Source organism: Squalius cephalus, assembly GCF_949319135.1.
Source record: "Squalius cephalus genome assembly, chromosome: 13".
Taxonomy (NCBI): Eukaryota; Metazoa; Chordata; class Actinopteri; order Cypriniformes; family Leuciscidae; genus Squalius; species Squalius cephalus.
Genome location: NC_137134.1, coordinates 28,106,676 through 28,134,401, shown reverse-complemented (window position 1 = coordinate 28,134,401; position 27,726 = coordinate 28,106,676). Strand labels below are relative to the sequence as shown.

At 38.5% G+C, this 27,726-nt stretch overlaps 2 protein-coding genes across 2 annotated transcripts; both read right to left on the bottom strand.

Annotated features, from left to right (window-relative positions):
* Positions 1 to 5,731: 5,731 nt before the first annotated feature.
* Positions 5,732 to 11,617, bottom strand: gpd1b (glycerol-3-phosphate dehydrogenase 1b). The gene is made up of 8 exons (XM_079890667.1): positions 11,206 to 11,617; positions 10,149 to 10,326; positions 9,788 to 9,928; positions 9,554 to 9,692; positions 7,091 to 7,203; positions 6,756 to 6,992; positions 6,575 to 6,681; positions 5,732 to 6,496 (listed from the first exon to the last, which is right to left on the bottom strand). Exons 1-8 carry the CDS (start codon positions 11,244 to 11,246, stop codon positions 6,400 to 6,402), a joined length of 1,053 nt encoding a protein of 350 aa, XP_079746793.1. The 5' UTR covers positions 11,247 to 11,617; the 3' UTR covers positions 5,732 to 6,399.
* A 439-nt stretch (positions 11,618 to 12,056) lies between these two features.
* smarcd1 (SWI/SNF related BAF chromatin remodeling complex subunit D1) lies at positions 12,057 to 22,248 on the bottom strand. The gene is made up of 13 exons (XM_079890649.1): positions 22,020 to 22,248; positions 19,127 to 19,299; positions 18,958 to 19,000; positions 18,520 to 18,642; positions 18,243 to 18,365; positions 18,047 to 18,163; positions 17,817 to 17,918; positions 17,458 to 17,619; positions 15,409 to 15,506; positions 15,190 to 15,325; positions 14,065 to 14,187; positions 13,451 to 13,552; positions 12,057 to 13,330 (listed from the first exon to the last, which is right to left on the bottom strand). The coding sequence occupies exons 1-13, from the start codon at positions 22,194 to 22,196 to the stop codon at positions 13,277 to 13,279; spliced, it is 1,533 nt and encodes a 510-aa protein (XP_079746775.1). The 5' UTR covers positions 22,197 to 22,248; the 3' UTR covers positions 12,057 to 13,276.
* Positions 22,249 to 27,726: the final 5,478 nt, after the last annotated feature.

Here is a 27,726-nt window from a genome sequence, read left to right as displayed (position 1 = left end):
TTCAAAATGAATGAATTTGTCTGCTATTTCTTTGCACAGTAGCTAGGTGTCACTAGTGAGCAATGCTGAATGAAGCTTCGAGAAATGAACCTTTGGGTGAAGCAATGGGCTGCGAGGTCTCAGTGGTTCAGGAAGCCTCATTTTGCCATCACTAGTGATGAGTATCGAAGACGAGTATCGAAGGTAAGTCTTGGGAGTGAGTCTTGCATGTCTTGGTATAGACGAGACCAGACAGTGAACTGAAGGTGAAGTGGTGTTAAATAGGATGCTGATGATGATGAGGTGCAGGTGAGGTGAATCAGTAATCAGGGGAGAGTGAACGAGTGGGCGGAGTGTGCAGATCTGGTGAAACCCTGACAGCCCTCAAGTTGTCAACTAAATTTGTTTCTTTGTTATGTTGAACACACACACTGTTAAAAGTTATTTTAAAGAATGATGGTTACCAAACCATTTCTGGTCTCCATTGATGTTTTTTCCCTACTATGGCAGTCAATGAGGACCAGCAACTGTTTGGTTACCAACATTCTTCAAAATATCAGGGCGCATCCCACCACCAGCGAGCTGAGCCCGCCAAAATGGGTGGAGTTACTGACTATATAAGCGGCCCATTTCGCCATAGACATCAGGTTTATTCGACTGAAGCGACAGTACCTGGACGTGAAGCTTAATAGCACGGCCGTCTACGCAATACTCGTTCCCTTTATTCTCAGGGAACCGAGGTTACGTTCCCTTTCGAAAACGGTTCACTCATATTGCGCTATGGGAACCCTATTCAATCACGCTGTGCTATTTAATCTGACGACTTTGCTCTGAACTCCCGCCTGAGACTGCAAGGCCTGAGGCTTAGAGTAGAACTTTAAGTCAGAAGTCCAACGGAGTGCGGACAGGTGTCAGAGCCCACAGAAGGGATACCTAGTGGTTTGGGCTCTTTAGAGGCCAACACCCACTTAGATAGAAAGGACTTGTGCCTGCAGAGCAGGCACCTCTAAGTTGTAAAACCTCACAAATGTGGATGGGGTCGCTAGGGGTCGCTAACCTCTTACAATAACAAAGGCGTAGTTTGATGACGCAACATTTGCTAAGAATTATGGATCTTGTCGTCAACGTCAAGCCGACCGGTCTAATAATGTTTATGGATGAGTAAATACATCAATGTTTTTATCATGACTGTGATATGAAGCAGGTCGGGATTGCAGGGTTGCCAACTCTCAAGCATCTCGCGTGACAGTCACGCATTCAGCCTCAATCTCACGCTCTCACGCTCAACAAAGAAATCTCACGCAAAAATAGACATTCTTCTGTGCTGTATTTTTTTTTTCACTCATGTGCACTAAATTTCAGAATTACTATAAACAATTCAGGCTCTTAACTACTGGATGGACCACTAGTTATGGCGCAAATTAGTTAAAAATCTCCCAGAACCTAGAGCGAGCACGCATGCGAGACAGAGACTGTCGTCCAACCGATAGCGCGCGCACGCACGGCAGAGAGGGAAAGTCTTACAACTGCGCATTTTATCAGTTGCGGTGCCTTCATCTATATTCTATAGGCTACACTGCAGCACGACGTATATTCACATCAAATGTTAACGCAGAGGAACGGGACACTGCAGTTCACAAAAGTTCATTAATTGCATGTGCTTTAAAGCCTTGCCGGTTAAACATGTCATTCGCTGCTGATGCGCTGTTCAAATATGCGCTTTACTGAGCGCGTACACTCGACGCGCACATGCACTAAAAGCCTGTTACTGGACTAAAAGTTATCTTTTGAGTCTTATATTGCGCTAATACTGTCAAATACAGACAAAGTTTACATAAACAAAGTTGGTTATGTCTAAAGTGAAAGCAAACAGAGAAAATTAATTAAAATCTGCTTGTCATGCGTGTATATTAGACGCGTCGCGTGCAGTTCTTAAAGAGACAGTAGCCCTAATAATAAACATGCTGCCGCTTGTTCTTAAAGAGATAGTTCACCCAAAACCAAACAGTTGCTGGTCCCCATTGACATACATAGTAGGAAAAAAATATACTATGGAAGTCACAGGGGTACATCTACTGTTTGGTTACTGACATTCTTTCAAATAATGTTTATTTTCAACAGAAGAAAGAAACTTATTCAGGTTTAAAACAACTTAAGAGAGTAATTATGACTTTTTGGGGGGAGAACTATGCCGTTAATGTTAATAAAACAACAAAACACACAGAGGAAATCATTCACTGCTCTTGACTGAGAACTTTAAGTCTGTTGTGTTTTATTTTCATATTTGTCCATTTAATTACTTTCTTCAATTCTACTGTTAAATACACCTATAGCTGAAAAAATAAAGCACTGTTTATTTCATTTGTATATTAAGTTGTGTATGTGTAATATGTATCTCTGTTCTTAATTTTTAATAACAAAGAAAATAGTAACAAAGATTTTATCTTCGCCACTTTGACCTAAATGTCTGCCATTCATTTTTATTTTATATTTTGTTACCTATATTTTGTTATAAGGCTTGTTTTTAAAATAGGGACATTAGTTTGGCTGTAATGCTCAGTCACATGCAAAATAGTAAAACCAACATGAAAAAGAATCATGATAAAATCGTGATTTTTTCTGGAAAAAAAAAAATTGTGATATTATTGCCATATCGCCCACCCCAGGTGTAAAAAAGTGCCTAGATGTGCTTAGATGCTAAAAATGTTTTATTATTTATCATTATATCACACTACAATTAAACATAATGAAACATTAATTTGAATTGAAATATTATTTATTAGCTTTTTCTAGAGATTGCAGTCATATTCCCCAATCCCCCCCCCCCCCCCCCCCCCGTCGGAGAAGTCTCACTCCGAGCTAAACTGAAAAGTTGGCAACCCTGGGATTGCTAAGAGACAGCTATCAGCTCCACACGCGACGCGAGTCCCGCGGATATAAAAGGAATATGGACTTTTCATTCTACCGAACTAACTTACACACAAGTGCAGAATTACTACTCACAGGTCAGTTTATTAGACAAATTAAACTTGTAACGCAGCGCTGTTTCACTTGGTCTAACATTACACTATCACACTAAACTGCATTTGAATGTGTTGAAATGTATATGTTAGTTTGTCTGTATGAGATTAGCAGTAAGCTAGATCAACATTAGAACAACATACAGATCATATTCTAACATTTGCCGCCATGGTCCTTGCCATGGTCCATGATATGCTTGCCATGGTCCATAATGTTTGAACGAAACAACAGATAGACATTACGAACTACACAGTTGTCCACGTCTGTCGCCTTGGTTACTATCAGAGGGCTCTGGTTACTATGGCAGTACGAGCGGAAACCAGGGAGAACGCTGATATGACGCCATTGACGGGCGACAAAACGGAAATAAAGAAACGGTCCGTGTCTTCAAATTAAATTACAAATTTCTCCTGGTTTGAAAGTTGTTGGAAAACAGTCGGGATAATGTAAGTACACAACTAAAAAAAATATATAACATAGATATATTGATTTTTGCTATTTTTAAAGCAAAAAAAAAAAAACCTACTTATTGTGCCTTTAAAGCTGAAAATGAATCTGAGCATATTACTACTCTGTTTGGTCTGACTTGTTCAACCCAGTGTAGTCCTATACTCTGCAGTGTACACAGATAAATCATCGGGCAACTTCAAACTAATTTGTGTTTTACATTTCGGAATATATACACCTATTTCAACCTTTTGACTTACATTAAATATTTGTACATTTTAATTAAATGTATTATTTAATATAGCATTAACCTAGCTTCCTGTATTCTTCTTTTGACTTGTCTAGTAAGCTTAAATCGACAAGAATGGACATAACAAGAGGTTAAAATGAGCAAGAGGCAAAATAAATGCCATTCACCACTTTACCATCTATGATCAACACTACCCTCTGCTGACAGATTATCAAATTGTTCTTCACATAACATTTGAATACCTTAGATACTGACCAAATACATTTACCTGATGAAACTATTGTGATATCCAGATATGACATTCAACCTCTTGTTATGTCTATTCTTGTTGGATTGCCATCATTAAAACACAGTATAAAATTTTTCTTCCATGAATTTTTCTATTATTTCTCCATTTTTATCTGTATTCCTCAAATACTATTGTGAGCATTAAAATCCCCATGTATAATAATTTTGTTTGACATTTTTTTCCCATGGCATTTCCCAGGATATCTACTGTTAATTCTGAACAAGGATTATAAAAATTTAATAATCTGATCACCCACTGTGTACCCAGTATTTCTATACAAATGCTCTCTGCATTACTTTCATAATTTACATAGCTGTATATCACATTTTCTGTTATGAATGTCACACATCCTCCACCTCTACCATTAATCATGTCTTTCCTTATTACCTTAGCCATTCATCTTAAAATCTAATGGCTGGCATAACCATGTTTCTTGTATACAGATGATATCAGGAGATTTATATCTGCAATATATTTTTCAAACTCCTGTCCATTAGCAATTAAGCTTCTGGCATTCCAATAAAGCAACAGGGAAGACATGATAATATTATATATCACTACATTGAGATGCATCTTAGCTTGCTGTTATACTTCCTTCTGTTTTCCCTTTAGATTTTATTATCTTGTGAAACTTGCTCTGCTGATATGCCGTTCATAATTTTTAAATACAGTCAGATATCAAGGATTGATATGTGGTGTAGGCTATCCAAAATGTTCAATGTTAATGATAAAATATTATTTATTTTATTAATTATTCGTTATGCCTGTGTATCTTCTGAAGTCCAGTTTTAAATGAAAAAAAATAATAATAATAATAATCCTCCTGTTCAAAAGTATTAAATACATCCTGTTAAATGCATAAAGGCTCTTATAATCTAAGCCTTAATAACCTTTATAATCCTATTTAGTCACTCAACATAAGTGAACCAAAAATAAGACTTTTGATTATTTTTGATCAATGTTAAATATCGATCCCACCCTTCGATGTGATTGACTGTCATTTTCTGCTTGTTTTATTCCTTTTAAGGCATCTTGATACAGATAGGTTAAGGCTGCCAACAGTTCTGTGTAAAAATGTAATGCAGCATAAATTGCCTGACTAAAATCAAAAATCACCTCAGCCCATATCAAAAAGTAGGCTGTATTAGCTGTGAATAAAAATTTATGCCACATGTGAGCAGCATTAAATTCCACTTCTGTGCCACTTTTGCAGTGAAAATTGCTACTTAGAGAATTTAAATGATGTTTTATTAACACAGTTCGGGAGGAGCACGTTCAGATAAGTAACACAAGTGAAGAGCACTCAGCAGTCAATGGTAAGAGATACATTCAGCAGTCTCACCTCAATCCATTAACAGTTTAGCAGCATCCCTCCACCACCCCTTCTCCACACTTCTAGCCCTAACCATTTACATACGGGGGGAGTACTCTGGGTTCGGGCTGAACTCTGAGCTCGGAGCCCTCTCCCCGGACAGCACGCCAAATACGCATTAAACTTTACTCCCTCTAATTGTATGTAAGTGTGAACTCGTGAACTGAATATTAAAACACATCATTGAAGCACATCATCGCTCTCTAGTGTCCAAAGCAGAAAATCAGCTTTCCAAAAATAGCACTACTTTTACTGACAGAGCGCGCTATAAATAGATTCTGCTGTTCTCAATGAGGAACTGAGAGAACCAATAATAATAAACTAAATAAAACACAACCTGATAAGGTTATAACAACAAATCAAAACAGTAAAATCAAGCAAGACATAATTTTCTTTAATATATATGTTGTACAGTAAATAAGATCTGTTCTGCAGTGAGAGTCTGCGAGCATTAAAAATTTAAATACTTCATTTTGTGCTTCTGTAAGGAGTGGCTTGCTCTCAAGAAAAGGTCAAAGGTTGAACCCCTGAAATGTTAAAGGTGAACATGTTGTGCGTCAGAGAGAGAGAGTTTAGAAAGTAAAGGTCACATTCAACCGTGTCTGTTAGAAAGAGATATCAATGTACAGAGACACACTGGACTGAAGGATTCGATGTTAGCTTCATCCCCAGTCATTTCTGATAGCAAACTCAAATCATTTCTAACTTGCTTACATATGCAAGACACAAAATGTGAATGAAATATGTTTTTATGGCACTTCTTACATGAACACATATTACATGAAATTCTTTGTGTTTTCCAGAAAAGAAGAATTTTTTTTGAGGGCTCAAGCATTTAAGGCACTTTCTCATTATTGGCTGCAAAATTACAGAATAAGAAATGTTAAAAAATACTTTGCGAGAGTGTAGGACTTTAAAACAGGACAAACTTCCTTTACAATGCTTTTTACCCAAAATAAAATGTTATCTACTGATAATTTACAACATTTAGACACTCTTATGGAGTTATTGAAACACAACTAAAACAGCCATAATGGACATTTACATGTGTTCTGGATGATTCTGTAGGCAGGTGATGAACTCTTTGACCGGATGATTGTGGAAACAGATCTGATAAACCGCATTAAACAAGGGAAACCTGTAGAGAAACAGAACATCAACAATAAAAGAGAGACAGAAATGCTTTCTATACTGTGAAAAACCTAAGTATAGTTACTTTTCCACAAGGTTTTTGTGTTTGAGGATCCGATGAACTTCTGCTGCGGTTGCCGGACCTTGAAGTTTCTGGCCGTTCAGCATTTCCTTCTCAAGCTCCTCGATAGACTGACAACGAACAGAAAGATTTAATGATGCAAATGAACAGTAAGGTAACATTTAAACCTGAGGATCAAACATACTTTTCCAGTTTTAGCGAACGCTTCTCCGATTTTGCGGTTGCGTCCTCCGTAGCAGGTGGTGATGAGGTCGGCGACGCCACAGCTCTCCAGAAACGTGGCGGGAGAAACCGGACTGGCTGTGCAGAATAACCGAGCGAAGGCGATCATCTCCATCAAACCCAGGCGGATCACAGCGGCCTTGGTGTTGTCACCGAAGTTTAGACCATCACAGAAACCAGCGCCCACAGCGACAATGTTCTACAATAAACACACATCAATAAAACACAATCATTTCTCGACTTCAACATGGCTAAATGCTTCAGGAACAGTAGTAGAAGGAATGGATGAACGTTTACCTTTAACGCTCCACAGATCTCCACAACATCAGCCTCCTCCACCACCGTCACACGGAAGTTTTGTGTTTGCATCAGTTCCTTCAGCAGCGGCCCGTGAACTTTGCTTTTACACCCTGAAAACAAGATTATTATTATTTATTTTTAAAAAAGTGGCTGATTATATATACACTACAGTTATAGTACCATATTTGGGCACATTGTCCTTCTCTATCATTACCATAACACTATACGCTATCAGTTTAATCCTTAATGAATACAATTTTGTAAAAAAAAAATAAAAAAAAACTTTTGAATGGTAGTGCATTTAGAACTCATGTTTAAGGACACAAACTGTTAAATGATGTTTGTAATGACATTAAAAACAATTTTAGTCTTTAGAAGAAGTTCATTTTAAGATATTTAAAAGTCATTACAGCAACATTTTTGGGTCTTGTCAGGGTAATGACGAAAATCTGTAAAATGTGAATAATTGTCAATTTTAAATACCTATGTAGACTAAAACACATGTTTGTTTATAAAATGTTTTGAAATAAAAACATCTGGTCAAAATGATATCCAACATTTAATATGTCCATATTATGGAGCCCCTAAAGTGACATGGTGATGTCTAAAGAGACGGGAGGAAAAAAAATGCAATGCTTTTGTGTTTCCCTGAGAAAATTTGCATTCGTCCGCAAAACCTTTGTTCCCCCGAGAAACTTTGTGTTCAGTTGCAAAACCTCTGCTTTCCCCCCGAGAAATTTTGCGTTCCCTCGCAAAACCTTTATGTTCCTTTGCAAAATCTTTGTGTTCCCCCGAGAAAATTTGAGTTCCCTCACAATACCTTTGAATTCCCCCGAGAAAATTTTAGTTCCCTCGCAATACCTTTGCGTTCCCCTGAGAAACTGTGTTCGCTCACAAAACCTTTGAGTTCGTCCGAGAAACTTTAGGTTCGCTCGCAAAAACCTTCATGTTCCTCCGAAAACTTTGCGTTCGCTCGCAAAAACCTTTGTGTTCCTCCGAGAAACTTTGCATTCCCTCTCAAAACCTTTTTATTCAGTTTCAAAACCTCTGTTTCCCGATAAATTGTGTGTTCCCTCGCAAAAACCTCTGTGTTCCTCCGAAAACTTTGCATTCGCTCACAAAACCTTTGCGTCCCCTCGCAAAACCTTTGCATTCGCTGGCAAAACCTTTGTGTTCCCCAGAGAAATGTTTGTGTTATTTTCAAGTAAATGCAAAGTTTCTCGGGGGAACGCAAAACATCTAAATTTTTCCTCCCATCTTGTATTTTTTCCTTCTCCGTGTCCTTTTCGGGGTGTCATCCATATTATATACAACATTTGAATATTAAATAATCAAGAAAAAATTATAATACATATATTATTAACAGTGTACAGTGTTGGGTATAGTTACTTTGGAAAGTAGTTAATTAGGTTACAACGTTACCATCAATTAAAAGTAATCAGTTACGTTACAGCGTTATCTATTCATAAAAGTAACGCGTTAGAGTACTCATGCGTTACCAAAAATTAAAAGCCGTTTGCAGCGGCTCACACATGACAGACACAGCCCCCGGCCCCTTTAAATGCACCTAGAAGTCGTGACTCCTGACAATGAATAACGTCAGTCATCCGACTAAATTAACACTGCAGGATAACAATAACAGGAAAGACAGTCAGCAATAGGCTATTATTCCACATGGCGTTTTATTTATTTATTATCACAGAACATATTAATCAAAATTCGCACCTACCCAACCCGGGTAGCCTAGGCTAGGCTACTGTATATGAGCACCATACAAGATAACTCCTGATTTTTTCTTTAACTCTAATGCAGTTATCAAAGTGCATCAAGTGTGCTTACTTGTAAACACAACCTGAGGTAAACAGGCTTGCAGATTCAAATCCATTTAGAAATGAACAACCAGTCAACGATCTAACAGAAATTAACAGCTGCCTGTCAAACAAAAATGATTACAAACCGAATAAAATTTTTGGCGGTCGACAGAAGCTTTTCACCAACGCAGAGTGTGCATTTTACCGTTATGTTCTTTTCCTTTTCGTTGACAAATTGAAAATCATGTGCGTACTTCCATAATCCAAACGCTGTCCTCTCTGCAATCTTGCCGGTAGTTCGAAAAAAAACCCACACACACACACGGTCAGGCGCAGGGCACTGACGTGTCACAGCCATTTACGATCACAGCGCTTCGGCTCCGCTGATACATCCGCAGGTGGCACAGTAGACCTAAGCCTACTGTCTGACAAAAAGCAGGCTGCAGTCGGGATTTTCCTTTCCTTAAAATAACGGATTACTTTTAAAAAAAAATAACGAAGTTACTGATTACTTAACGCAAGAAACTAACGCGTTAAGTTACACATTTCACGAAAAAGGCAATTAGAGTACGCGTTACTTTGTAACGCGTTACCCACAACACTGACAGTGTAAGAGCTACAGTCAATTTTTCCATTTCTGTGTACTTACCGATGGTAGTTTCACAGAATTTCTCGTCAGCGACCTCATTGGCCAGATTGGCTCCCATCAGCACGGTCATGGTGATGCCTAGTTTTTCACTAATGACATCAGAGATCAGTTTCAGCCCGTCAGGACCCTCATCCACACCCTTACGAAACACACAGTGATATAGAAGTGCTGTAGGTCCACATACAAACTCAAAGTAAACTTCATAGAGTAAGAAATGCATATAAGAAAACTCACCTTTATGAGGGACATTCCCACAGCGTCTGTCTTGATGTGACCCTTGATGGTCTCACAGACTCGGGCCACAAACTGGTGTGGAATGACAAAGATGAGGATATCTGCGCCCTTGACTGCATCCAACAGCTCTGGAACCGCCACCTGAAGAATTTATCACTGGGTTTATTCAACTTTTCTTCATCAAAGACTACTTTTGTGCTCGATTTTTTCCATTATTTTTCAAGTTTGTTGTTTATTTCATATCTTAACTTCTCATGCAGCTTCACTGTATAATTGGCAAATTTCCAGAGAAGTCATTGTTGTAATGTAAATGGCAATAATGGCAGAGTTCAAGGATTTTGGAGACGCTTTGCGTTCTCACCACATTGGGTGGCAGCTGGTGTCCGGGCAGGTATTTGACATTCTCGTGTTCGGTGTTGATGATTTCGGTAAGTTTGCGTCCGTTGATCATCTCCTCAAACACCCACATGTTCACCGTGCTGTCAAACGTGTTGTATTTTGCTGCATTGGCGCCCACTATCTTGGCAATGGCAGAACCCCTGAGGAAATGAAAGACCTTTGCTTTAACATTACAGATAAACTGTAATGGATAAGCTAGCGCTCAATACTGATGCTGGATCTGTAATGACAGCTGCACGTCTACTGAGGGCTTCATTAACAGAAGAATTACTGTAACACATTCTCTAAAACCACAGAACAGCTCTTAAATTTGTTGCAACAGGTGTCAGGTGCTGAAGTGGTAAACATTATTGTACTATTTACCATTGGTTTTTGGGAACTACTATTATAGTAATACCATAGTATTAAATTTTTTTATTTGTGGCTGCAATAGTTAAAAAACAAAAAAAACAAGCACTGGAAGCATGAAATCATGCAATTAAGATACTAATTATGGATAATAATAATCCCGTGCATATCTTATTATAGCTTTGCATCAGTATCTGCAAGGCCAACAGGCTGAAGTTTATGGGTCAGAAAAATAAAACTGCTGCCTTTTGTTTAGCTTTACTGGACACCGGGTCAATCATTACTCAGCAAATATTGCCTCAGCAACTACAGCAAGCCAAACAATGCACATTGTGGACATTATACAATAAATACATTATAGCCTATATAAAACTATATATTATTAGACAATATAATATAATTCTCGAAATCTAAAGTCCAACATAACCTCTCTGCTAATAATATTACTGAAATATTACGTTAAGCGTTCCTGGTTTACACTTGATATACGCTGAGGGAAGCCCTGTAACATATACCGCATTTAATAAACTTCCTAAAATAGAAATACAAACAGGCTGCTTACAAATATACTTCAGCCAAAAAAAAAACCCCAGGAGGTTTGCATTATTACTGTAAGACACGAAACAGCAAAAGGCAGTGTAAAACAATCACGCTGTGTAAATGTCACGCACCAGTTGCCAGAGCCGATAATGCAGAGTTTCTTGGCCGCCATTCTGCGCGTCTGCCCCGGCTGGACTGGCTGAAGGACTTCGGTGTGTTTGAGAGCCGCTGACGGACCGGAGCGAATCCTGTGGGCGCGCTTTTAAATAGCCCGTGAACGCGCCTCACTCCCCTTAACGCGCATTGGCTCATTTCTTCTCATACAACATCAAGGCAGGACTGACCACTGACAAAATGATCCGATGATTTATTATTATAAACTATTATCAATCGTATTGGTTGGGAATTTCGCAGGTTTTTAAATGAGGTTAAGTTTAAAACCTGGATAAGACTTGAAACTGCAAAGGTTAAGCTAATTATCTATTACACAAGAAACGTGTCAACAGCGTTTGTTAACATTTTCGTAATCTCAAAACTCGATTAAATACGGGACCTCACACAAAACAGACACTCGCGAGACTCCTGAGGTAAACACAGCAACATTTCGACGAGACGCAAGTAGGCATATTATCATTAAGAACTGCTCTATTTTATAATCAAAATATAAATGTTTCCTTTTAAAGGCTATATTGGACATGTTTGTGGTGAAATGTTTCAGAAATTTAAGATTTAGGTGCGCCAAAAGTTCCTCAGTGGATATTAGCAATTGCTACGTTTGACTATAACATCGACAGATGAAATTTACACATCATTTTAGTAATTAATTTACTTTAGTTGAATGACCATCACAATTTTTGCATTCAAAAGGTCTTTAGTGTACCAAAAGACAAAGCTCCTATATTATAAATCATATTTGATTTCGTATATTGCATCACCTCAGGAAAAAGATTGAGAGTGCAGCGAATTACACTTGACACTGATGTGAGCATCAATACAAGATAATCTTTATTATAACACATATGGCTAATAGAGAAATACAACATTTGGTCCATTAAAGAAAATAACAAAAAACAAGATTGTAAAGATATAAAATCAAAGCAAATGCATGACTTTAGGAAAAACAACAAAATATAGTTAAAACTTAAACTACAAAAAATGTTAAAGTCTTTAGCACTTGACTTCTAAACGCTTTGAATTACTTGAGTGGAAGAACCCATGGCCTATTTGCAGCGCATCTATGAAATATTAAAACACTTGACAGTTTTCCCAGACATGTTATGTGGGTTGCCATGGCCAGTTAGTACTTGCATTGGCAGGTTTTTCATGTTCTTTCAGACTGACAAGTCGACTATAGTGATACAAATGAATCAAAATCAACCATTAAACCATGAAGGCAATTCTCCAAATATATTAATACATATCACAGAGAGGTTGGAGTGGAAGTACTTTACAGTTCAGGATGAAGCTTGTGACCGAAAGATCTATAATCATACAGGTCAATCAGCAGCACACCTAATCTTGTGAATCTAAAACGACTATTAAACAGATGAGTTCTGAAAAAGTCTTATTTACTGAGCATTGCAGAAAACGTTAATCAGTGAGCCTTCAACGCCAACGGACATGTTCAAGGAACTTCCTCCGAATAATTCACAAAGCTGAGGTACTAAACTACATCATTATCCGTCATCTATGCTTAACTAGACTAGATCTTCATTAAGTTCATATTATGAGAACATTAAAATAATCAAAGACAATATCGATAATTTTGAAAATAACAAACAACGACCCCTCCAAAAAGTAACTGTTGTTGATTTGCTAATAAGGACAACGGAAAATGGGCTCAAACATTAGCATGTCTAAGAGCATCCACATGACTTCTGTTTGGAACTTAGTTATGTTATTAATAAAAAAATATCCAACAAAGTCTGTCAGTTTGGTCAGAAAACTACATTTTCCAAAATGACAGCATTTCAAATCAGGTAAAAGCAAGGGTGACAGCACAATTTCAAGGGGTGTTAGTTCAGAGTCACAACAAAAATAAGGTCATTTCTGTATGAGGGGTCATTCCTGGGCAGCTACAGCAGGACAGCACAAGATAAACTGTAATATAACTGTAGTGATCAGCATCTGCAGTACAGAGCAGCAGGAAATTCACTACCCAGAAACCCCTCCGGTCCTGTGTCGTAGCAGCCGGAAGCTTGCTTATGTGTTTCGAATGCCAAGAGCCTGTTCCAGCTCCTGTCTCCTTTGCTGAACCTGAGAGAACGAGAATGTGAGAAATGTTAATAAAAGGAGAGCGATGTTTCATGTAAGCTTTGAGATTTCAAACAATATTTCACAGTGGCTAAATAAGAAAACTGCATTGTAAAGCGTCACCTTTGAATAGAAATAACGGCACACGGCCTCCTGAGCCCAAGGCTGGAAGTAGAACTCGGCTCTCCTCTCCTCCTCCGGGTTTCCTACCACATCCGTCATCGTCTGCAAGGACACAGGATTCAGACATCAGCAGAATAAGATGCAGCGGTTACTGATTAATGACTTTTGTCTGGAGCAACCAACTTTCAGAAACTTGTCGCAATATTCAATCCCTAGGAAATACATGCAACTGCTTTCCAACAGATGGTGCATTTTTAGACTGATAAATTGCGTTGAGCAAATGGATCCAAGCTTTATTTTCCCTAGACTTTTAGAAATTCAGCATCCCATACAATTGCCTCTGAAACACCTTCCCAACCCCCAAAGTCATTACAAGTCCAGTCAGTCCACTAACCAACACTGAGCTGAGCAAACATACAGATGGAGAAAGACTACAGCTCAGGGCGAAGGTTAAACAACCTCTTCCGACTAGCAAATTTAGCATTTATGAACCCTGCAGGATGTATGAAATAAACTGGAACTTCCAACTTCACATGTCCTCAAAAGCATGGTATTATCATACTACCAGGACCAAAAAAGTATGGTAATGTGAAGCACACAGTATTTGTTCTCACCTTCAAGTCTCTGCACTGCGACTGGAGCCAGTCATTGATGAAGCCCTGCGGGTCTCGTGCGAAGCTCAACATGAACTCCCTTTGAGTCTTCAGCTGGTTAATGGTTTCAATGGTCTCATGGATCTAAGGGAACAAGCAAACATGTGTGAGGGATCATATTTAACATTTTAATTAAACAACAGTTCTGCTTCACTACTTTGGATGTGTAGTCTAATGTGAACTTTGTTATTGAACGGCAGTATAAGAGCAATCACACTCAGTCTTGCCTAACATTGAGGTTTTATTGTAGTCTGATTTTTCATCAACACAAAATGTCACAGAACACAAAGTTCATCCAGTGACTTGTGAAGGACAGAGATTTAGACTGTTGCAAACTGACTGGTGAGCAAACTGGGTCAAAGGGGAACAACAACAACAAAAAAATGTATGTGCGAAAGTTCACAGCACAATTTAGTTAAATCCGATAAGAAATCAAAGCTTATAAAAACTAGTGGTTGCCAATATGGGTTTTCCCAATGCCTGATACCTGTATTTATAGAGCAAGGCGACCAATATCATTCCAATATATAACGCAAATTAACAAAATCAACATTAAAACTCTTTACATAAATGTTGGGCTGTATAAACTTTCAAAGAGGAAATTAAAGGAAGTGAACTTTCACTCACAGCGAATTTATCTTACTGACTGAACCAATTCGCAATCACTCAAGCTGAAAACCATGATTACATCAAGCATGGAGTAACCGTGGCAACAATGTAACCACGGTGAGTCCGGTTGCTGTCCCTGAAGTGGTTACTAGACTACTAAAGACTCGGCAAACAGAGAGGGATATTAAAATTAAACATGACAGAGCTGATGGAAACCAGGACTCTTTTTCCTGGACCACTCCCTGTCTTTTATCCGCCATATAACCGCTCGAAAACATTCAGACCTGCGTGTTGCCAAGAGTCACTTTGATATGCAGAGGACAAGCACAGGATGTGCCACAAAGCAACAGCGCTGATCTTCAGAGTGAACGAGAACAGAAGCGGTCTCCCCTGTGCCGAACACTTTGAGGAATGTTTATCCAACCAGAACAAAGACCTAACTTTGGAGGCTTTCGGCCACATGCGAAACTTTCGTACCTTGTTGTCGAGGCCTGCGATCTCCTGCTGACTGGCAGTGGACAGCAGGAAAGAATTCATCTGGGTCTTCAGGGTGTCGTCCACCTCCACGTCTATATCATAGCACGCCGTCTTCTTCTGGTCGTTGGGATCCACGCTGAGACACAAACGGATGTTCAGACGTTGCATCACAGATGAGGAAGTAGTAAATTTTGAGTAACATAACATTGCGGCTGTTACCTTATGACGTGGTTGATGATGATTGGCTCGGGGGGCATCAGTAGTGCATGCAGCCGCTGAGGGATCTCAGAGAACTTCATCCTCTGGGTTTCAAAGATCTGAAAATGAGGAGAACCAGCAATTATTGGGTTTCAAAGATCTAGAACGAGGAGAAATTACAACTATTGAGTTTCAAAGATGTAGAACAAAAACAACCAGCAATAAATGGGTTTAAAATATCTAGAACGAGGAGAACCAACAATAACTGGGTCTCAAAGATCTAGAAGGAGAAGAACTGACAGTTATTCTTTAGAACACAGATACTCAACAGGCGGTCCGCGGGCGGCATCCGGCCCATCGGCATTAATTGTATGGCCCGCGTCATGCAAAAGATGAACGCACTTTTTTTTTTATAATTTGAGCTCAAAAGTTGCGCGAATATTAGACAGTGTGATTTACGTATATCTATGTATATTGCGGACGGTCGATAATCCGTTGGTCGATTAATAAAAAATAACATTCATCATCGTCATTGTGATGTGTGTGGAATGTTTAGTGAGACTTTATATAGCTACTTGATATCTCCAAAATGTACCATTAACTTGCTAAGCACAACAATAGTAAAACAAGTGTCAGGCAACTTGTGTGTGCGGCGCGCTATGCATAGCTCGTGCATTCAGAGTTGCGCACTTTCACAGCTGATTCGGATGATCCTCCTAACAGCATGAAAAACAAAACTTATTTTCAAATTGTCAATGGGTTATAAACAGTAGCAAAAAGTGCTCCCATTACAATTAAGAGCTGTCAATACGTCAATGAGTTCACGACACTCTTGCAAAACCTCCAGTTATAACCAGAAGTTTAGTTCGGAACGGGGCACGGCTCGCATGAAAAATTTATCAAAGCTGCTTTTAGCAAATTCTGACAAACTTAAAAGTTAGATGTAGCCTACTGGGATAATAGTTGGCCTAGTATTAGTAGGCTAATAATAATAGCCTTATAAATTTGTAAAGCAACCCTATATAATGTCATCTAAAGAAAACATATAATAAATAATTGAACATTTGATGTAGGCTAATAGCCTATATATATATTATAGACCTAATTAATGATTGTTAAATATTTAAATATAAAGATAATATATGAAGAGCTCTTTTCCAAAACGCGATAAACGCCATTTTTAAAGAAAGGTTTGTGCTTTCTGTTTGAGGTCTCTGTGAAAGTTTGAAAGTCTTTTAGTGCCGCTTTCAGAGCGCTCACGTCCGTAATGGAGAACTGTCACGTAACATTGTTTTTTCCTCATAAATGCAAACACGAAAAATAAAAGACAAAAGACTTTTTAAAAAATACAAACAAAAAAAATTATGGATTTATAGCGTTTTGAAAAAAAAAAAGTTTTTATTTTGTGTTCAGTATTACTTTAAATAGAACAAAGACTAGCAAGACTTACCTAGCAAGATAGGTAAAAACTGTAAATATTGTCATAAATAAAGTTTTACGATGCAAGTTGTAATTTGTGGCCCTTCACATTTAATATGGTTTATATGTGGCCCCCTTGGCATCTGAACTTGAGTACCCCTGCTTTAGAAACTGTTCGAAAACCATCAGGATCAGAAATTCATCTTTCTTTCGAAAAGATGATATCTGATGATATTTACTATCTGACAAATGTGACAATAAAAGGTCATCCTCTGTGTTTAGAAGAACTAGAATAACCAACCATAATTCCTTAAAATAGATTTGAAGCATCAGGATTGCAGATACTATCCTGTTTAGAGGCATTTATACAACTTGATCCAATCAAACGCATATTGAACAGAAATAAGTTCAACTGCAAACGACTAGCTTTTGTACAACATCCTGAAGTCATACAAATTGTACATTCATTTTCATTCATTTCTTTTATTCTTTTCATGAAAATGCATTGCATTTTCAAATAACTATTTGAAGCTTTCCATTGGCTCAGATGGTCAATTTTCCTAAGTGGGCATTTCCAGTATAAGACTACATTCACATTTTATGATTACATTGTTAAAAGCATCAAAAGACAAACTCCACAGCCTTTGTTACCTGCTGGAGGTATTTGTCACAATTGATGAACTCTCGTTCATGAGGGTCCTGGAGTTTGTGGGTCTTCACGTACTGCCACAGAGCCTGAATGATCACGGGTCGGGTCTGAGTGTGGATCCCCAGCAACCGGGCCAGCCTGGGGTCCAACTTAAACTGAGGGGGCTTGAAAGAGATCGATTTGTCCCATTAGTCACATTTACTCAAAACAAAATACTGAATGAAAAGGAAATCTAAAGAAAATATCATCCTGTAGAGACATTTATGAATGTGGGGTGGCACCACCTGCTGGTGGTTTCTCAGGATCAACAAGGGTGTGCTTGGAATAGCATACTTAGTACACAATACGTGTTTGTCATCACCTGGTAGTCCAGCATGAGCAGTACAGTACAGCGGACCCCAACATCTCCGGGCCTCTTCACCTGAAATCCGTCGGTCTCCTGAGTCGTGGCTGTTCGGTGCCACTGAAATCAAGACAAAGACACTTCAATAACTGACAATTGGCACAAAAGTGACAACAAATTGGATCTAGTGGACAGTAAATCAGTGCAGTAAGTACTACAGTTGAGAAATGCACTATTCTGCCTCTCACCTCCACCAAATGATTGTCAGGTCCATATAAGTCTTTATCCAACTCGATCACTAAAGACTTGAAAAAAGAAGAAAACTTCCTCTTCTGCTTGGTGGCTTCATACTTGGACACAGCAGTCTAAGGAGGAGAAATAAACATTAAGAGTTTTCAGAAATAACCTTGTACTTCTACAATGTCAATAAAGAGCCTCGCTTACGTCTTCAAGAAGTCGTCCCTCCACACGCAGCTCCCAAGATGCAACGGTACCCTCGCCGTCCTCTGCATCCGGTTTGGCAGGATTGAAGGTGTTGGAAATAAATATCCGTAGCTTTCTTTTTTGCTGCACAGAACAAACAGATGTTGAGTGACACCTTTCAATCAAATGTAGTTCAAGCACATAAATGATGGAAGCACAGCCGCATTTTTTGTTCTTCTAAAGAAGTCAAATGATCAAAATATATCCAGAACAACGGTGGTAAATAATCTGCATGTACCTTGATGGGTCTCTTGAGAGCTTCTTGAATATCGAGTCGTTTGCGCATGATGGTCTGGTCAAGCTTCCTCTCAAACGCCAGCAGGTCCATGTACGCCTGAGACTCAGGAACAAGTTCTCTGATCTAAAATCAAGACAAAGAAACCGCTTTTTAAACCATATCGAGCTGTTTTTATCACAATCAGCCACATCTTTAGTTATTCCATTTTTTAGCTCAATTTCTTATAGCAATCTGATGCAAAGGTTGTTTTCTTATTTGCATGGATAGAAAAAGTATACAGAAAAAAAAAAAGCAAGCCAAATGAGTTTTGCAAACAACCTGGTGTTTATCAAGCACTTGTACTGCACAAATTATGCCACTAGTTTTACATCTTGAATGGTTTAAGACCATTCAGACTTATTAGATGAGTTAAACATAACAGATTTCATGGCTACTTACTCTTTGAGGTAGGATTTTATCTGCCATTTTCTTCTTCTTGGCACTACAATGAAAAACAGCACAATTAAGAAGAGCAATGAGTCCAATTAAGCACTTCAAGTGATTTCAGTTACTTACTAACAAAATCATTAGGTTTAATCAATCAAATTGAGGTGTTAACTGGACTTACTGTTGGTTGCGATTCTGTTGCTGGACCTGCTGGATCTGATTTGGCGCCGGTCGCTTGCGGGACGGATCCATGACTGGCATGCCGGGGCGGGACACAGGACTGGCCCCGTAACCTGGAGGCCCCATGGAGGGTCCCTGAGGGGTCATACGGCTGGCTGGAGGCATTCCTGGTCTCTGAAAATGTAGGAATGAAGGACAGTTATCCGAATGGGCGAAGACCATGAAATGCTATTTCAATGTAATTTCACTTGAATGTTAAACAAGTGGATTTTGTATTGGGGTAACAACGGGAAACCCCTATGGGCAATTCCACACAAAACTGTCACATCCATAACGCCAACTAAATACAATGGCATTGTGCTGGCGTTATGGATGTGACAGTTTTGCGTGGAATTGCCCCTATGTGAAAATGTAGCATTTCTCATGTGTTCTCTCAGACGGTTTACCTCTTGTTGTAAATGTCAAGAGCGGAACACTGGAGTTTATTTATGCTGGAAAAGGGCACTTAAAAGTGCACAAGCTGTCGAGTCCATTTTAGGACAATTTATCAAGTGCAAATTAAAATGCTCATATCATTCCTCTGCAGTGTGTTTATTCCTGCTTTAACCCTTTATGGCACTGCTTTGCCGTATGGCAACAATTAATTTATACTAATTTCCTTGTTATTCAGAAAAACATACAACATATTGCACCATGGGAATTAAAAGGCAGGCCTTAAGATAGCCAATGATGTGCTGTTTTTAAGTCACATGACAATTGAATGTCCCTCCAAAACTCTCGTTCCCACCGTCACCCTCATCACCTGTTGAAGCGCTCCAAAAATTGCTCTATTAACCTCATTTCTAAACATCTCTTCTCAAGGGGGATTTTTAATAGCATCTTTGACAAGAAAATTTTGAAAATATACATTTTTCCATATGGCAACGCTGTACCACAGTGGAATTGCAGTAATGTCCCCATTGGGATTTTTTATAGATTGCATTGCAGCATCAACATTATGATTGCAGTTAATTATTTATTTGAGGTGTTTATTGTAGTAAAGTTGTATTTATATATAAAAAACTAATTGATTTCTTCTTTTCAGAAAATGAATACAGCAATATTTTACGGGAAGGGCAATGAGAAGAGTGCAGAGTAAGCTCTTCCATGTGATGAGAGTGAGGATGAGTTAGCCAAATGATTGGGAATGACAGGAATTAAATGATAGGAATCTACTTATTTTTGGTTTGCATGAGTTCCAAGTATATAAATTTATACATTTCTAAAATAAATGTGCATTTAAACAGGAAAAAAAAGTTACCTTTTTTTTTTTTTTTTTTTAAGAAAAACAACTTTTTTGACCATTTTGTGGAACAGCGTTGCCATATGGCAATGTTTCCCAGTTACCCCCCCCCCCCCCCCCCAACAAATCTTTTTTGATTTGTATGATTGAAGCAAATTCCTGTAATAGAAACTTGTTTGAAAAAAGATTTCATGGTTAGAACACAATGCATACCATAGAGGGTTAAGTGAATCAATAAACAACCTTGAATCTCAACTCAAACATGTGGAGAATGTATATTGCAAAAAAAATTTATTGTGGGAAAAAATGAGAAAAATAGCCTATGTTTTTCTCCAAAGTATTCAAGGTTTTACTGAAGGACGTACACAAAGAAGAAAAACAGCAAAACAAAACCTTCCATCCTTGAATGCAAGACGCAGTCAGCACAAGTTCTCCACATATTTCAAACTAATTGTAAAATTGGCGATTGTTTGTAATTCATTAACAACACAATACCATTTTAGTGGGCCAAAAAGTAGCTTAAGTCACAATAAAGCAAAATTAGTCAAATAAGTGTCGCTAATCACCATACTCTTTATACAGATGGTCAGTGAAGCTTAATATGCTCTTAGGAACACGTCAAATCATGCTGAGAACATGTTCATTCTCAAATTCATGTTCTTTTTTCAATGAAACTATTTACTTGGAGTTAGGCTAGTTCACCCAAATATTTCACCCTGAAGCCATCCTAGGTGTGTATGACTTTCTTCTTTCAGCCACAACAAAATCGGTGAAAAATATCCTGGCTCTTCCAAGCTTTATTAAGGGAGTTAATAGTATACCTTCATTTTGAAGCCCAAAAAAGCACATCCATCCATCTTAGAAGTGAGCCTTAGGGATTCATTTTATGGATAGATGTGTTTTTTGGGGGCTTCAAAATGAAGGGTAAGTTATCATTCCCTCCCATTATAAAGCTGGAATATCTTATAATATAATTCTGATTGTGTGCGACTGAAAGAATAAAGTCAAAGGCTACACATAGGATGGCTTGAGGTTAAGTAAAGTATGGGATAATTTACATTTTGGGTGAACTATCCCTTTAAATTGTTTGCTGATAGTATATTAAAAAACAAATGTATTCAGTTGGAAAAACGCAAAACAGAAGCATTTCCACGGGTCGTTTCATGCACACAACATGCATACATAATATATAATGTACGTTATATTAACATCAACATAAACACACTGGCCATCAATGCAGCGAAACCCATCTGGATGATGCTCTTGTAGGCCCCACCAACACACAAACCCCTGTGTTTATGCGGAGACTCTCCTTACATCATCAAAATCAAATGATGAGAGCTTTTCTTTTTGTACATTTGAAGTTAAACTTAAAAAAATAATCTCATCTGGTTTATTAATCAGAAGCATATGAAGTTTGATGCTTTGCAGTGACCTATCACAGCGCGCGCGCAAATCAATACAAAATATTCTGATTTGCACACTTTTAATTAATTTCAAAAGATTCAGAATGTTTGGTGCATTGAATAAACACACGAATCCGACATGCAAACATTAAAACAAAACCCCTCCGTTTAGGTTCGGCTGCTTCTTTGTTCTCCTCGCGCCTTACCGGGTATCCGGGCATCGGGGATCGATACATATGGTTCTGCGGGCCGCCGGGTCCCATCCGTCCTGAGGGCGTTCCGGGACCCATACCGGGCCCTGCACCGGCTACTGGTGGCCCGGGTCCTAATGGAGCTCCGCCGCCTCCGGGTGTCGCAGGCTGAAAACCACTACGCGCCGCCATCTTCTCCGCGAGCCGCAAACAGACAAGAGCACCACCGGTGTGAAATAAACGAGTATCGCGAGAGTTGAAGAGCACCAACGATGAGCATTGACGGAGTCTCGCGAGATGTGAAGAGATCCCGCCTTCTCACTGACGACATCTGAAGATTCTTCTTTAATATAAATATTGATCAGATAACGAAGATGATCATAAAAATGTATTTTATTTATAATATGATTGTTTATTAATAATAAATATTTGATATTTTATGGATATAGCGGTTAACAGCGAGGAAGGGCTTTAATGTCGACTTATATGGTTTATATGGTAGTAACCATGTTTTTTGGCGAATTGATTATCACTTGATTCACTTGTATACCAACAGTTTTAGTTAGTTTAGCAAAACCACGTTCATTTGTGGTTACCATGGTCTTACAATAACCATGTTTTCGGTTTTTTTTGTAGTAAAACCATGGTTAGTTTTCGTAAGGGAAGTAGGCTCCAAAAACATTGACTCCTGGGTTGTAAGTAATTAAAAACAGATAGCCTACAAACTTTATACAACAAAAATGAATAATACAAAAGTGAGCATTTGGCCCAAATGGATGTGTATAAATTCACATTATATCCAAAAGAGGGAGACAAACACCCATAAATAAGGTTTACATGAGCTTACAACAACTCTGATATCAAAATAAAGCATGAACATCATTTTCTTATTACTTGGTGCTTCGTCACGTTGGTCAACCTCATGCATTTTGGTTGTTATAAATAAAAACACAAACATAAAAACAAAACAGATATAGAGAATTACGAGAAAAGGTCAAAGGTCGCCATCTATGTGGTGACATGAATGAAACACCACACTCTGAATAGTTAAAATGGCTTCTGTCCACTTCAGTGGGCATCAGAATAAGATTAGATCCAGGTAGAAGTAGAAGTCCTTCATTTTGACATTTTGGGCTTTCATCCTAATGCACAGATTTATACACACACAAAGTGGTTCATAAGCTCTCACTGCGGTTGATTAAAAGGGCCGAGCAGCTTCCTGTAAGTCACACATCATTGGTCACACACACTCTGATGATATCATTAAACTCTTTCCCATTAGCGCACTCTAAAATCAATTCCTTAATTTGCTGTGCTAATATATGTGTATGAGGTGTGATGCATTACTGGTCAAATGTTTCCATGGAGACTACAGAAAAAAAATGACCTTACACATTTGTCAAATTCCCTAATATTTCGAGTTTCTGGGTATCTTTCAGATCAGTTTATCACGGAGCATGTTTGTCATCATGAACGTGAATGTTTCCGTTCGCAGCCGCTTGAAAGGTTTTATTAATTGCATTGTGCTGACAGGAATAAACTCAAGATAATTTCGTGCAATTAGTTGCAGCACATATGAACCAGGAACAGAACGTCTGCTTCATCTCATTAGAAAACAAAGAGTTGGCTTTACATTTCAGTCGCCTTCAGTTTATGTTGCAAAAGGTCTTCATTAGGCTTATTCTCCCTTCTATAATGATAAAAGAGGATGTTTTATTGTTATTGAGCCTTCATATTCAGAGAGAACCAGATATTAGAAAACATTCGCAGGTTTTCTTTGGATGCTGAGAGGGTTTGTACTATATAGGCTAACATGTGGACTGCTTGCCACCCACCCAAATATACCTTCATATGGCTGTTTAACAGACCATTTATTATCAAGATTCACCAAAATCAAAGTAAATATTTTCGGTTAAAGCTCTCACTTGGTTTCAACAAAGGGTTGAGTCAAAGCTATCTACATTTCAGTCAAAAAATGAAGCCTCTCTACTGGCAACAGGCCAGGAGATTTCTCATAAGATATGCAACATTTTCAATGATTGACAAAAGGTTACTAACAGTGTTAAAGTGAATAAAGTTGAAACTCAATGAAACAGATTTCATGCCCAGGAATATCATGCCATAGGCCAGGGGTGTAGTTTGTGCGGCGGTTGGGGGGGGGGAGATACCCCCCCCCCCCAATATTTACATCTATGCATTACACCCCCCCCCCCCCAACATTTCCATGATCACATGAAAAATGTGCAGACCCAAACTTCAACCCCCCCAATGTTCAAACAAAATATGAGATTCCAGCTGATATAATCTGGTTATTTAATTCTGTATATTGAAAACAACTATAAATCACACACTACACCTCAATAAAACTATTGTGACAGATCCACAATCCTTTTTTTACTAGATGATTTGTTTGTGCAAATTGCGAGATAAGCGCACTCAGCTCTCATGTGTGACATTAGAACATTTCTGAAAAACACATCATTCATAGATGTTATTGTGCCATCAATGTTTATCCTCAGAATAATAGCCGTTATTAATGGTGGTCATTATTGCTGGCCTGGTAATGTATTTTTTTCCCCACTCGTATCGAATAATAGAGCTATAGATTACATAAGAGATATTTTTATGTCAGGGCAGATTCAATTCACTCAACTGTGAGTAACTTATACTCTCCTTCACACCATCCCAGGGATGATGCAGGGCTACTAGTGCTAAGACATACAAAGTAAAAATGTTGCTGCCTGTAAACAAAGCGATAATTTTTAGTTTTATCATCTTGAAGCCAGTCATGATATCGCAGCGTCCTTCTCCACAAATTGATTATTGATGAATCTGATGTGCAGTTGGTGACAGATGCTTCAAGATGCTGGACCTCCTAAATCTGATGGATATATGCAAAACTGGTATGAATGCAAATGAAGGCCTCTCCAGTCGACCCGGTTAAACAGCGCGAGTCTCTGGGGTTATTATTAATCCTCTCAAAGAGCGTGATGACACGCTTATCAGTGAAAAACGGCTGCAGCTTCTAATTGCGCCACGAGATCTGACAGGATAAAATGGCACAAGGGCAGAAACTCCAGACAGTTGCATTATGGGAAATGAATAGTAACTCATTTTCGATGAGTGAGTACCAGTGAGATGAGGCTTGTAGGGTACTTCCAAATCCCAGTTTCAGATGATCTGAAAAATTAAGTGACACAGCTAATGCGATCATGCTTTATAGGAACGTAGCACCAATCAGGTGACAAGGACATTAGTGTCAGTCTACTCAATTATGTAGACATTTCTATCACAAATTATAAAGCCTGTGACATTTCGCCTAGAGGAAGGCACTGTTGTTCCACATTGGAGAGAATGTGTTTTTATGGACTTGGAACCATGGCTTTTTTGGACTATGGTATTCTTAGATATTAGTTGTACAAGGATTTCTTTAGCATATTATTTTTTAAGGGCAGGGCGGCAGTGGCTCAGTGGTTCATGTAGGTTGTCTACAAACTGTAAGGTTGGTGGTTCAATCCCTGGTTCCACCTGGCCAAGTGTCGAGGTGTCCATGAGCAAGACACCTAACCCCAGATGCTTCCGACGAGCTGGATGGCGCCTTGCATGGCTGACACCGCCGTCGGTATATGAATGGGTGAATGTGAGGCAATATGTAAAGCGCTTTGGTGGCCATAGGTCTGTGAAAGCACTATATAAATGCAGTCCATTTACCATTCCATTTTAATGTATGATGTACGAAATCTACTCTTAAGGATGTGAATTTGATGCAGCCTTAAAGGATATTGGTTCTAAAGCAAACAAATTGTGCATTCACGAGAGCAGCAGCTGTGGTGAAGCAAGAATAAATGCATCTTTCAGAATGCATGTATTTGATGCATTTGGAGGACAAGGAGGAACGTCTCAAAGACACTAGTGTTCCACTACAGGACCCTCATCAGGATGCGCTGCCGGTTGTGTCGTTGGCAGTCTTCCCTGCATCTGCACTTCAGCGCGGAGACCACAGCAGGAAATGACATTCATCAATCATGTGCGATGTTCTCCACTTCCTTTAAACAAACAGAGCATATGCTGGACCACCACGAGGACCGATCCAGTCCTTGCGGGTGACATTGGAAACTGCAGTCTGTTGTTTATATTAAATCACGGTTCTGATGCCAGTGTGCTACTTTAATACGCATCTTCCTGAGTAGAGTCCTCTGATGATCTTGATGGATGTCTCACGCTTGGATGTTTCTCTTATTCCTCTTGGGTTTGATCTTTCAGCTCATCCACTCGTAAACTGTATCCTGATACCGTCTGATGCCCATGAACATTACCTTCATCTTTCATCTTCCTGTTTCTACTTTCCATAATGCAGGTTCAAAATTAATTCTACCTGCTGTTTGAATTCATGAATAGTTTTGAGGTAAGTGAACATTAAGCCTGGGAATTGGGAACTACTTGTAATTCAAAACCATTTTTATTAAATTTTTTTTTTTTAAAGTATCCGGCAGCTGAATAATTTCCATGATGTCCGGTTTTGCTAACAGTTCTTGAAGGTCTGCGTTCTTCTGCTTAAGTAAGCGAAATACTGTACTAAAAAACTGTGAAAGTGCTTCTCCGCTTTTGAATCTAAAGCATCATGGCTAAAGTGAGGTTGCAGTCTAGTATAATTCACAAACATAAATGAATCCTGAACAATTATGATTATTATCTGATGTTAAACTTGAACAATCATTTGACATCCACCCCAAAATCTGAATGAAATAACAGTGAGACGTTAGTAAAATTATGAATGATATTTATTATTCCTTCATAGATAAATAGAACAGCCTATTATCTGCCGACTGCACTATCAGGCAATATGTATGTTTGTAGTAAAAAAAACAAAACAAAGCAAAGTTTAACAGAGTAATAATGAATCTGCTGATTATCATGATAACACTGATAAGAATATTTTATCATTCTTTAACATCACCTTTACATTTCGGTGGTCTTATTTGTGCTTTGATATGAAGTTCGCGACATTAACAAATACGTCTCGCAAGTACAGAATTCAAATAAACAATAATAATTTGTTAAATGCACAGTTAAATTTTCATTAACAATCAAAATAAAGACAGAAGAATAACAGTCTCACACGAACAAACACACGTACATACATGCACACACACGCACGCACAACTAGAATACTGGTATGTCGTACGAGTGATCGGTCCGGTCCGCCTAGCAATACAAACTCTTTGGTTTGTTACATTCTTGATCCTGGGAAGTTTTCGTCCAGAAACAGACCAGCAATATCGCGCAAATGATGAAAGATTCGCCACATACATTCATGTTCAGTCACACCTTCATGCACACATAAACAATCATGTATTCATACAGTAGCCCTAAAAGTGTTTGGCCACTTTAGTCACACTTACAAATGTCTGAATATTATTTAATTGGCCACAAAATATCAAAGCAAGTGTTAAAACATTTGGTAAAAAGTAAGTTTGTTTCTTAAACAATAAAAGGAAAGATGGTGTTAACTCTTTCCCCGCCAGAGACAGAATTTTTCAGCTGTCCGGGTTTTCACTGTTATTCGGTAGGGGGCGCTATTATACATCTTCTGAAAGATTACTGAATGTCCTGATCAAAACACATGCGAGGAAGATGCAGAAACAAGCGATATTATATGTAATCACATGCATATGTAAAATAACGTGATCATCAACATTAAACAGCATTTAAATCAAAACTG